This window comes from Mirounga angustirostris, unplaced genomic scaffold (genome assembly GCF_029215605.1).
Source record: "Mirounga angustirostris isolate CCGP_5_RB_7025 unplaced genomic scaffold, mMirAng1.0.hap1 SCAF_8, whole genome shotgun sequence".
In the NCBI taxonomy this organism is placed as follows: Eukaryota; Metazoa; Chordata; class Mammalia; order Carnivora; family Phocidae; genus Mirounga; species Mirounga angustirostris.
In genome coordinates this window covers 3,844,684-3,857,872 of record NW_026991716.1, presented here as the reverse complement: position 1 = coordinate 3,857,872, position 13,189 = coordinate 3,844,684, and the positions used below count along the sequence as shown (strand labels likewise).

General features: G+C 44.0%; 1 protein-coding gene across 6 annotated transcripts in view; it reads right to left on the bottom strand.

The window, feature by feature from the left end:
• Window positions 1-12,549, bottom strand: part of RIPOR2 (RHO family interacting cell polarization regulator 2) — a 327,440-nt gene extending 314,891 nt beyond the window's left edge. Inside the window, exons 1-3 of one of the 6 annotated variants that reach the window (XM_064597080.1) lie at window positions 12,310-12,549; window positions 2,064-3,056; window positions 296-475 (exon numbers count right to left, since the gene is read on the bottom strand). In XM_064597080.1, coding sequence (XP_064453150.1) covers window positions 296-327 — 32 coding nt within the window. In that variant the 5' untranslated portion in view covers window positions 328-475; window positions 2,064-3,056; window positions 12,310-12,549. Of the gene's footprint in view, window positions 1-295; window positions 3,057-12,309 lie in introns of all 6 variants that reach the window. The other 5 variants (XM_064597082.1, XM_064597079.1, XM_064597081.1 and 2 more) reach the window with 5 other exon arrangements.
• Between the last annotated feature and the right edge of the window lie 640 nt (window positions 12,550-13,189).

Sequence of the window (13,189 nt, the reverse complement as noted above, 5' to 3'; positions counted from 1 at the left end):
GTCGATTAGTGGTGACGGTGACACAAGAGTGAATGTATTTTATGCCACTGAATGGTACACTCAAAAAAGGTTAACGTGATGAACTGTCTTACGTATATTTTACCACAATTTTTCAAAAACAGGAATGGGGCCTTGAACATTACCGAGTTAACTCCCTCCCCATATCATTGTCAGGTGACTTTTTTCCACTTTTATTTCACCCTATTGAGGCTACTTCCCAGCACAGTGTGTGTATTCTAGTGCTCTTGTGGAGGAAAAACAATATGACTAAGAGGACAAATAAAACATGACTTACCAGGAATACAAGAAAGCCCTTCGCTCGCACATTCATCGTGTTGAAAATCTGAAAAGCGTGAAGGGGAATAATGAAGTTGTTGTTAGACCTGTTAGTGCGGTGCCGAATGTTATTTCGGAGAACACCTTTCCTCGCCCAAGGTCCACATCCTCTTCGTCAGGAAGACATAACCAGAGATGGCTTTGAATTAGAAAACAACACCATATAAACATGACTTCTTACCATTGGCTTCACGCCCAGTCATTTCCAAGCTTTGGGAAAGTTAAGGCTACCATGCGTCCCCAAATGGGTATCCCATTTCGTTGTTCCCCTTTTGCTGAGTATTTGGCTTGTGTCACGTATTTTTATTAATATAAATAATGCTACTCTAAACAACAACAAAATAAATAAACAACAGCAAAATTGCTAACCGTAGTTTAGCTGTACATACAGTGGGGTCTCAAATGCATATATAGAAAACAGTCCATGCCTATGTGCAGAATCACCGGCTCCGGATATTCATTCCACCTCTTGCCCTGGGTAACAGCTATGGGGTTTCCTGAGACTGACAACCCGCTCAGCCAATCAGGATAATCCCATTCCCCTGCCGTCTTGATTAGTTCAGATAGTCCAGACCCAAGCAAATCAGCGCAGGGGATGCCCCAGCCACAGGGACTGATCTTCAGCAGCAACCTGGTGTCTGGGCACCATCTCCCAAAAGAGTTGATGGGGCTGATGACCTCTCAACTGCCAAAATCTGTCCTAACCCACACCACCTTCCCCTAGAAACCCTTCTTGTACGGAGATGTGGTTCATCCGCCAATGAAGAAATCTGCCAGATTATTCTTCCAGATTCCCGGCACTGATTTCCAAGGTGGGGGGCGGGGGGTTAAAGTATCTTGAGCAGAACAAGAAAGGGAAAGCTGAATCTTTACTCCCACCTCCATTTCATAGTTGAAATCTGAACAAAAAGATGTATCTTTAGAACGAACCACAAACTAGACTTGACACCTACTGTCTGGGGTGTCAAAGGAGAACTTGTTCTAGAACATATCAAAGCGGAATTGTGCGTGGCAGGATCAGGCTGCTAAGACGATTCGTTGGGCCAAGAACCATGTTCAGACGATTAAACCTGAAGACAAGGGCAGGATGGTGTACAGACTTCTCACCAAAGAAAGGCAGTGGACCTGGGCTTGATCGAGGGCACTCTTCGTTTTTAAAAATGGCAGCTAGGTTATTACCACTGGAAACTCAAGAACTCTCCCAAACAAAGAGGGAACAGAGCGCTCACAAGAACAAAACGGAAGCTCCCTTTAACGCTGACCACCGGAGTAGCTGTGTTGGATGACCTATGTTCTTCCCCAGCCATAAAGGATCCTGTACTAATGAGGACTAAAGGTAGCTCAATGGAAAACACCTGCTGCCAAACTGACTTTAAATAAGGATCCCTCAATCTTCGTTCCCTTCTTGGTGCCATGATGCAACAGAACGAGTTCGGGTTTCTCTACCCTGTTTCAAAGGCTGCAGCCTTTGAAAGAAGCCTTTTAAATAAATCTAGGCATGAAGGCAGTAACTGACAAGATAATATTGTGCCGAATAGGAAATGATAGTGACCTAAACCATGAGCCAATTTGTTCATCTCAGGAAATAAACCTGATGTTTTCTGGATATCCTATAAGGTTCTTTCCATATGACATTCACAGTGACTTATATAGGACTAGGAAAAACTTACACACTAATTTTGGAAATACTCGACAAATGCAGCAGAGTGAGAAATTGTCAGATCTACCTTTCGATGAGGATTTTCTCTGTTGGCATATCAGATGAAATCCTGACTTATGTCCAAGATTCTCTCTGAGTGCACCTTCATGATTTCAGATCACCAGCAGCAACAATCTCTGGCTCCCCACGCAAGCTGCAGGGTCGGTGGTCCTAACCACAGCAGCAGGTGCAGTGGACAGAGGCACGGGGTGGGTCAGCCGCGGCAGAATCAGCGTCGGAGGACAAGGCTAGTGCAGGTTCCCCGCACACTTGCAGGTCGCAATTGTGACCCAGCTGTGCCTGTCAGTTCTCTGCAGCAAGACCTACCAGTGTGAGGTCTTTTCAGAATTTCCCGGCACATCAGGATTCTGCCATCTGCCGCAGCGTTGAGTTTACTCAGCTGGACTTGGCTCTAGGAAGTTTGGAGACATCACCACACCTGATTTATAACTTCCACGATGTGGTCAGCTGTTTCTGGAAGTTTCTGAAAACCAACAACACGAGGAAATGAACAGCCTACGGTACATTCTCAGGCGTGTCATGCAGGGGATGTGTCTTTCCATCAGTGTCAGCCAGAAACTCCACTCCAGGCTCACAGACATTTTACAAGTTTCAGAACAGAAACCTATCCAGCTGAATTAAATGGCATAAATAACACTCAGACTGTCACAGCCTTTGGGCTCTTCCTTACCCAACAGAAACCAGACCTTTCGCAGAATGACATTGGGAAGCCCTGGGCTGGCTCAGTCGGCGGAGCGTGTGACTCTTGATCTTGGGGGATGTGAGTTCGTAGCCCCACGTTGGGTATAGAGATTACTTAAAAATGGAATCTTAAAAAAAAAAGAATGACATCCAATGAATGCCTCTAACTCCATACCCGATTTTCACCTTGGTTTTGGATGTTGCTTAAGGTAAGATTACAGAAGCGTAAAGCTGGGAATGTCCGGGGCCAGCAAGTTGAAGTGGAGGTCTGAAGACACATTGTACTGTCATTCCATTCCAAGCTGATCTTAGAAGACAACTTAAAAAATAAAATTGAAATAGGCATTCATCAGTATGAAAATAGAAACTGTGCCACAACAAATAGTAATATGCTGCTCTTCACTTTACTCTGAGCACCATTTTATATGAAATACTTATTTGAGAACAGAAATGAGCATTTCAGATGCTTTTGAATTAGACAGAATATTCTCGGTTTAATTTTGTGGTTTTGGAATAAAAATGAAACACATAGGGTTTGCATTCCTGGACTGTTACTAGTAAATCAAACACAAAATTTAAGAAACTAAAGCTATTGCCCTGTGTTTTTTTAGCTCTGTTTTTATGTCAGATGTTAAAATAGTGTTTTTATAAAATGAAAATCTCAGTGCTTTTCTCCTTCACAATTTTTTTTTAGCCTATAACAGTACAGGATTTATAGTTTTTATAAAGTATGCCATTTTTCTCATTAAATTAATAAGATCTTGTCGGCACACAAATATGTTACTTCATAAATCCAGTCATTTTGATTGGTTCTGATGTGTTAGAACCATACTACTCATCTGCTTTATTCAGGTAATACAAGGTGAAAGGTAAGTAATTTTTGAAAAGAGAAGTATTACTTAGCCTAACGTCTTCTAGATTTTAATATTATATGCCTTAGAATGAAAAACATTTTTGGAAGGACAAAGATCATCTTTCCTAATTATTTCTTAATATTTACATAAATATGAAGACCATAGCACTTAACCTTCATAAGTGTCTTCAGGAGAATTTTTTCCTTTAGGAAGACCTCTGTACAGATAATTGGACATAGTTTAAAATGTTTACAATGTGTAAAAACTCTGCTGCTAAATGCAATCATTACTCAGCTGCAATCAGGAAACAAAAAGGTTGATAGAAAAACTGCATCAAACAAGAAAAAGCCAGATTGCTGAGGATGCGACCCTTCAGAAATAAAGGTTTGAGTCACCCCGGTGGGTGGAGAATCCTGGCGAGCTGAGGTCACGGCTGAAAGTCAAAGAAAACCACAAACACTTTGCAGAAGAAAGAAGTTCTAAGTATCACCTGTGTTTCTTTTTAGGTTGTCTAATTCTTCTTGATTTGATTTAATATTAATATTAGTTTAATTAATATGAATTGGTTTTATATTTTTTTCTAAAAGATACTGCCTTTTGTGCAAGTTTTCAAATTTATTGACAAAATTATGGATAGTAGTCTCCTGCTTTTAAAAGTCTCTCCCGTATCTGCAGTTATACCCATTTTTCATTCCTAATATTGTTTATTTAGGCCTCTATCCTTTATCCACCTCCTTAGAAGATGGCGAGTTTTATCATTTCCTTTTTACAAAGAAGATTTTCATTTTTTGATTGTCTTTATTGTTGGTTTGTTTTCTAATTATTTTTTGCTTTTTATTACCTCCCTTTTTTTTTATCTTTTTATGACCTCCTACTACTTTTTTCTTTTGTAAAGATTTTATTTTTAAGTAATCTCTACACCCACCATCGGGCTCAAACCCACAACCCCGAGATCAAGAGTTGCAGTCACCGCCGACTGAGCCAGCCAGGTGCCCACCTTCTTTCTACATTCTTTACCCTTTCATGCTTTCAATAGCTTCAGGAGTAAAGAGCTTCATTTCTTCATTTCCAGATTTTAAGTTATTTTTTAAATAAATGCATATAAGGTTACAAATGTTCCTTTGACTTAATCTCAGAAGTTCAGATCTGTAGAACCTTCTCAGCCCTTTGGGGATATACTCTGTCATTTCTACTGTGGTTACTCTTTAACCCACAACCATTGGGAAATGTCTTTATAAGTTTCCAAACATTTAGATTCTTTTCCGTCCTTTTATCATTTCTTTCTGATGTCATTATTACAATATGGTCAGATAATATGGTTTATGTAACTTTGATTCTTAAAAATTATGACTTCTTTGTTATAACATAAATAAGTCCCGGGGATATAACGTATGGCATGGTGACTATGGTTGATAATACTGTGTTGTAAATTTAAAAGTTAAGAGAGTAAATCCTGAAAGTTACCATCCCAAGAAAAAAAAAAAGGTGTAACTGTGTGTGGTGATGGGTGTTAACTAAACTTTTGTGATAATCATCTTGCAATATATACTCTAGGAGCCGAGGGCAGGCTGCCCCAAGATGGGCCTCTTCGGCATGAAGATTATTTTGAGCTGAAGCCAATTGAGACCCTGCAGGATCGAGAGAAACTTTTGTGCCTCCCTTAGCTACATAGAAGAATCTAAATTGGGAGTCTTTCCCAGAATAAGGGCTATTACTGGAGATAAATGTTATCTGAGTGACCTATCTGTATGGCAGGGCAAACATCTGATTACCAAACATCTGCCCTTGCTCCTATTCCTCTGTAATTGTACTTCCTTCCAAAGTCCCAGACACTGAGCCCCTTCTCCTTAGTTCAGGATGACGTATATGCCTCGTTTTGCCTGATTGTCTTTGGATTTGTACATATATGGACTCCCCATAGGTATGTTATTAAATTTTATTTTCTCTGCTTAATTTGTCTCATGTCAATCTGATTCTTAGTCCAGCTAGAAGGACCTTGAAGGGGACAGGATATTCTTGCTCCACAAGAATTCATATATCAAATGATTATATTCTACACCTAAAACTAACACACTGTGTGTCAATTATATCTCAGTTTTAAAAATGATGACTTCTTGGGGCACCTGGGTGGCTCAGATGGTTAAGCGTCTGCCTTCGGCTCAGGTCATGATCTCAGGGTCCTGGGATCGAGTCCCATGTTGGGCTCCCTGATCAGCAGGGAGCCTGCTTCTCCCTCTTCCTCTGCCTCTCCCCCTGCTCATGCTCTCTCTCTCTCTCTTTCTCTGTCTCAAATGAATAAATAAAAAATTATTTAAAAAATAAAAATTATGACTTCTTTAAAGTGAAGACTTTCTTTATGACCTAGTGCCTGGAGTGGAGAGGGTATGGTAATATTTGAGAATTGAATTGGGTATTATTGAAGTTTTAAACACAATGGACTTCTGGTAACCAAAAGTTACTAAATCTGGCCAAGATTTCATCAAGGATTGGGAAAGGGATATTTCACAGAGCATGACTGAAAGCAATGATGGGAAAAAAATAAAATTTCTTCACACTTAATCCCCCACGGAAGCAAGACTACTTAATAAGCCAACTATAGAAGGTCCTCAATACATATTTGCTGGAAAAAAAAAAAGTTTTACCCAAGAGGCCACATCTTCCCAAAAAGTTTTTATATTCGGATTCTCTTTGCCTAATTCTCCCTAATCTAGAGGGCTTTTCTTTGTTTTTCTTTTTCTTCAAAATCCTGATCAGCTTTCATTCCCAGTTTTGTTTCTGTCTAAATTCACTTAGCTCTCAAAGAAGCATGTCTATTTCTGAGGTCAAAGGCTTTCCTATTTTCCGAGGGTCCCCTAAGAGGATGCATTCCTGGCTTGACTGCTTAGGAGCATGAGCCTCTGCTTTGCTTTTCCCCACCAAGCCCATGCCCTCCTGGGGTCTGTCCCAGCGGGTCTGCGGCTTTATACTAACAGGCCACCAGGTGTCAGTGCTGAGCCATAGGAAAGGAGCAAACTGGAGGGCGAGGACAAAATGTTGAAGGAGGTAATACAAAATCATCAAAGATCACCCATTTTCAACCAAAGCAGGTGAAAGAAGCCATGGCAAGAGTCTGAAGAAACGGAGGGATCATCACAAGTTTGAAAAAATTGCCCAAAGTGCTTAAAAAAAATTGGTACAATTATTATTAACACCAAAGTAACAGGGTGCTCTGGGGAGCTGAATGTCTGCAGAGGACAAAGGGAATACTGAGTCCGTGAACCACCCTGCCGCCCCCATCTCATCTTCCTTCCCATCCATTCTTATCTCCTGCCCACCAGTCGGAAGAACTAAGGCAGCCATGTAAACCCCTTGCCAGGAACACCTCCAGACGTCCTGACAGTTTCTTCTGACATTTTTGATGCTTGGCTTACTGTTCCCATGAGTACATGTGTTTGTGCAGAAACCAGTGAAGGGGCTGAGATTCGCACTGAGCTGCCATGAGGTGGGCCTGAGACACAGGTGTGGATGTGACAGCGGACAGAAGCATGAGTGAGCAAGCTCTCACGAGTCGCTGAAGTCAGCTCCGAGAGCCCTGGCCGTGGCTTTGGACCAAGTGTACCCACGTGTCTCAGAGGCAGGGAGGTCCCAGCTGACATTACCTTGCTCAAGTTCCTCTCATCCTAAACAAAGGCCTCTTCAGCCCTTGGACGCTCCTTTTCATGGTCTCCTTGAAAGTATGGTCTGCATTTTTGGTGGCAGTTCCAGCACCTTCTGCCATCTGGTGATTACTCTCACCAAGGTCATAGGTAATGACCTCACGGGGAGCATCCTCAGTCCTTAGTGTACAGGACGTCTCTTCCACATGAGGCACCATGGATAACTTTCCTGGCATCTCTCCTGGAGTTTTAGCATTTCAGGTCTTACATTCAAGTCTGTAACCCATTTTGAGTTTATTTGTGTGTGTGGCGTAAGAACGTGGTCCAGCCTCATTCTCCGGCACGGAGCTGTCCAGTAGCCCCAACCCCGCTTACTGAAAAGCTTGTCTTTACCCTGTTGTATATTCTTGCCTCCTGTGTGATAAATTAATTGACCACATGAGTGAGTTTATTCCTGGGCTCTCTATTCTCTTCCATTGATCTGTGTCTGTTCTTGTTGCCAATACCACAGTGTTTTGATTACTAGCTTTCTTGCAGAGCTTGAAATCAGGGAGTATGATGCCTCCAGCTTTGTTCTTCTTTCTCAAGATTGCTTTGGCTACTCAGGGTCTTTTGTGGTTCCATACACATTTTAGGATTCTTTGTTCTAGTTCCGTGAAAATGCCACTGGTATTTTGATGAGGCTTACATTGAATCTGTAGATTGCTTTGGGTGGTATGGACATTTTAACAATATTAATTCTTCCGTGTGACTTTTTCTTTTTAGATTTTATTTATTTATTTGACAGAGAGAGACACAGCGAGAGAGGGAACACAAGCGGGGGGAGTGGGAGAGGGAGAAGCAGGCTTCCTGCTGAGCAGGGAGCCTGATGCGGGGCTCGATCCCAGGACCCTGGAATCATGACCTGAGCCGAAGGCAGACACTTAACGACTGAGCCACCCAGGCACCCCCCATGTGACTTATTTAGCATGATACCCTCCCTCTAGGTTCATACAGGTTGTCGCAAATGTCAACATTTCATTCTTTTTATGGCTTTATACATATATATATAGAGAGAGAGAGAGTGTGTTTGTGTATATATATATGGTGTGTATATATATATCTCACATACGTGTATATGTATATGTGGGGTGTGTGTCTGTGTGTTTGTGTGTGTATACCACCTCTTCTTTATCCATTCATCTATCAGTGGGCACTTAGGCTGCTTCCATATCTTGGCTATTGTAAATAATGCTGCAGTAAACACAGGGGTGCATGTATCCCTTTAAATCAGTGTTCTTATTTTCTTTGGATAAATACCCAGAAGTGAAATTGCTGGATTGCATAAAATTTCTTATTCTTATTAAAAAAAGAAATGTGATTCATTTTCTTGAAGATTCCAAAATGACACTTTGTTACCCTAAAGTCTGAATTAGGACAGGTAGGATTACAGTGAAACTCTAGCAGAGTCATGTGAATGAAATCTGAATAAAGACAAACCTTCCCAAAGAAGGGTCATATGTCTACAAGGGAGGAAAATCTGGTCCACCCAACCAGGTAAATAGTACACACTGGAAGGCTTTATTGTGTTCTACTGCTAATGTTCATCTAGTGCTGATTGATTTCCTATTAGAATGTAATGCAGATATAATCTGAGAGCTTTTTGACAATGAAGACCACCACAGCTAAGAAAAAGAACACCATTTATATTTCAGCGATCCAGATGGGTTATGATAAATGGCTGCATAACACATTTCAAGTAGAAGATATGTAGACAGTGTTTCCCATTATTTTTTCATGTTAAGGGACTATTAGAATAGAAGGTATTCTATTAAACTGCACAAATATAAAATGTATATAACTGGACCGCTTTCTTACACCATACACAAAAATAAACTCAAAGTGTATTAAAGACCTAAATGTAAGACCCGAAAGCATAAAACTCCTAGAAGAAAGCATCGGCAGTAAACTTTTGGGCACCAGTCTTAGTGATATTTTTTTGGACCACTCTCCTTAGGCAAGGGCAACAAAAGCTGAGATAAACAAATGGATGACATCAAACTAAAAAGCCTTTGCACACCAAAGGAAACCATCAAAAAACAAAAAGGCAACTTACTGAATGAGAAGCTATTTGCAAAGGGTTACGTCCAAAGTATATAAAGAACATACACAATTTAATATAAAAGACAAATAATTTGATTAAAAATGGGCAGAAGCCTTGAAAAGACATTTTTTCCAAATAAGACATGCAGATGGCCAATAAGCACATGAAAAATGCTCAACCTCACTCGTCATCAGGGAAACGCAAATCACAACCACAAGGAGATATCACTTCACTCTGGTCAGATGCGCCATTATCAAAAAGACAAAAAATACTTAAACACTGGTGAGGGGGTAGAGAAAAGGGAGTTCCACTGTTGGTGGGAATGTAAATTGTTGGTAGCCACCATGAGAAACATTACGGAGGGTCTTCAAAAACTTAAAAAAAATAGAACTCCCATGCAGTCCAGCAATTCCACTTCTGGGTGTTTATCTCAAGAAAACAAAAACACTAATTCAAAGAAATATATGCCCCGCCCATGTTCATTGCAGCGTTATTTACAAAAGCCAAGGTATGGAAGCATCCTAAGTACCCATCCGTAGCTGAATGGATATACAAGATGTGGTGTATACACACACACACACACACACAGGAATATTACTCAGCCATAACCAAGAATGAAATCTTGCCATCTGTGACAACACAGATGGACCTAGAAGGTATTATGCTAAGTGAAATAAGGCAAAGGAAGAAAAATACCATATGATTTCAATTGTATTTGAATCTTAAAAGATTGACTCAATCTTAAAAACAAAACAAAACAGAAACAGACTCATAGAAACAGCAAACTGCTATTTACCAGAAGGAGCGGATAAAGGAGTGGAAGGAAGAGGTAAAGAGGATTAAGAGGTACAAGCTTCCGATTTTAAAATAAATAAGTCATGGAGATGTAATGTACAGTGTACCGTGTAGGAAATACAGTCAATAATATTGTAGTAACTTTGTGTGGTAACTAGACTTACCACGGGGATCATTTTGCAATGTATAAAAATACTGAATCACACATGATACACATCTGAAACTAAGAAGGAGAGTGTGTCAATTGTACTTCAATAAAAAAAATAATAAAAACTTGAAAATAAAGCAGTGCTGGAAGGGGAAAGAAGGAAAATGAATCAGAGGAACTGTCAGACGGACTGAATTACAGCATTTGACACACCTGTTCCATAGCCCCATGTAAATGTAAATGTAAATTCATTACATTAAATAAAATGAAAAATTCAATTTCCCAGTTGCACCAGCCACTCTTCAAGTGTTCAGTTGTTACATGTCTACTTCACTGGAGATTACAGATATAGAACATACACACACACAAACACACACACACACACACCACAGTCATCAGTCAAGGACCATGGTAATAGAATTAAAGTTTCTATGCTATACACTAAACTTTGGCCTCTATTCCCCTTGTTTTAATTAATTTGATTATCAGGTTTTCTTATTAAATTAATATATGCCATTAAGATTTCCCCCCCTCAGTTGTCAATCCCTGATTCAGTTACTAAAAGATGTTATAACGTATCTTTAAGTAAAAAATAATCTGGATACTGCCCTTCCTGGAAGGACGGACATAGCTATGAATTCGGGCATGTATTTGGTTCAAATGAAAAGAATGATACATTTAACAAAACTTACAATCTATAGGGCGCCTGGGTGGCTCAGTCGGTTGGGCGACTGCCTTCGGCTCAGGTCATGATCCTGGAGGCCCGGGATCGAGTCCCGCATCGGGCTCCCTGCTCGGCGGGGGGTCTGCTTCTCCCTCTGACCCTCCTCCCTCTCATGCTCTCTGTCTCTCATTGTCTCTCTCGCAAATAAATAAATAAGATCTTTAAAAAAAAGGGGGGAGGGGGCGCCTGGGTGGCTCAGTCGGTTAGGCGACTGCCTTCGGCTCAGGTCATGATCCTGGAGTCCCGGGACCGAGTCTCGCATCGGGCTCCCTGCTCGGCGGGGAGTCTGCTTCTCCCTCTGACCCTCCCCACTCTCATGTGCTCTCTCTCATTCTCTCTTTCTCAAATAAATAAATAAAATCTTTAAAAAAAAAACAAAAAAAGAGGGTGCCTGGGTGGCTCAGTTGGTTGAGCGACTGCCTTCGGCTCAGGTCATGATCCTGGAGTCCCGGGATCGAGTCCCGCATCGGGCTCTGCTCGGCGGGGAGCCTGCTTCTCCCTCTGACCCTCCCCCCTCTCATGTGCTCTCTCTCATTCTCTCTCTCTCAAATAAATAAATAAAATCTTAAAAAAAAAAAACTTACAATCTGTAGAGAGCTAGCGTATCTGTACTGACTAGATCCTTACACGTCGGGTCCCAGCTGTGCTGTGAGTACTTAACTGCTCTGAGGCTCAGTTTCTTAAGCTGCACAGGGAATTGTAAGAGATTTTTGGTAAAGACGAAATGAGACCGTGCATGGAGATGCACAGACTTCGCAGACATGAGCGAGGAACGAGTGACAGTAACCATCTGTGATGGCAAGTCAGTGGGCGTTAAAGATTTCAGCGACTTCTGCACCTCAATCTAGGGACCGCTTTCCCACCAAAGAGCCGGAGGCCCGCAGAAAAGCCCCCTCTTCCTGCCAAAGGGGCAGGGCAGAGAACCGACTGACAAACCATCGGTGGCGCAGCGCACTTCGTGAGAACGCGGCTGCGTGCTTTTCTAAAGCAGCCTGTGATCGGCGGCTATTACTCCAGAGTGGCCGGCCTCGCCTCGGGAGGAAGCTGCTCGAGCCCTGCAGCAGCAGGGGCATTGCAAAGGCTGTAACGGTCAGAGCCCAGGCCTGCTCTGAGGACGACGCAGAGGCCCCTTCGCACCGAGGGCGGCCACCGCCGAGCAGCGCGCAGGCGGCGCCCGAGGCCAAAGGACGCGCGCCCCGGGAATCCGGAGCCCCCGGGGAGTTAACACCGGCACCACAGCGCTCGCCGACGACCACGCGCGGCCTGCGCCGCCCATCCGCCCACGCGCGTGGTCCCCCCTCAAGCACCGCCCGCCCGCGGGGCCAGGACCCACCGGAGGACGGGCACCTGCCGCTGCTGTGGCACAAGAACGCAACAGCCCGTCTTCGTCGGGACTCGGGGGTTTGTTCGTCCTGGGTTTTTGCCTCACTTTTGACCCTTTAAATGCTGCAGGAAAAGGGTGCGCGTCCCGGTCGCTGAGCTTTTGGCCGCGGCGCGCGCCTCCCCGCCGCGCCCTCAGCCCGCCCCGCGGCGGGAAGACGGTCTCGCGAGGGTTGGTGCGCGTCTCGCGCGGCGGGCGCGGCGGGCGCGGCGGGGCTTAGGACCCAGCGGCGAGCAGAGGGCGCTCGGGTCGGGGCGGAGCCGGGAGCGGGGGCGGCGGGGAGGGGGAGCCGCGGCGGGCTCTGGAGGCGCGCGTTTTCCTTCCTGCAGCGCGGGGCGGTCGCCGTCCTCCCCGGTCTTCCGCACCGTGCGTTCCATCCTGCAGTGACTCTGGGGTGAAGGGACGAGCTGGTGACCGAAAGAGGGGCACGCGACCTGGAGAAAGCTGCAGCAGTCGGGGAAGATGGGAACGCACAGGAAGCAAAATACCCGCGTGCTCCCTGTCGCGGGCCTGGGCTCCCTGCTCCGGGGCCTTTGGTGCACGTTGCAGGTCCGCCGGCCGCCCAGCTCGTGCGGAGCCCCGGAGCCGGATCTGAAGGCAGCACGGCACACCGTGGTCTTGGGCGGCCGGCTCGGCCAGGCTCGGCAGTGGAGGAGGAGCAGGGCCAGGGACGCAGAAGAGCACGTGGCTGGGATTGGCCGCACGGACTCGGATCAGATAGCCGGTATCTGAGATCATACTCTAAGTGCCCAACCACATGGCCTCGGAAACAGCAGAGGTCAGACTGATGGGGATGGGAGCATATTCACAGCCCCTCAGCTTGCACAGGCCA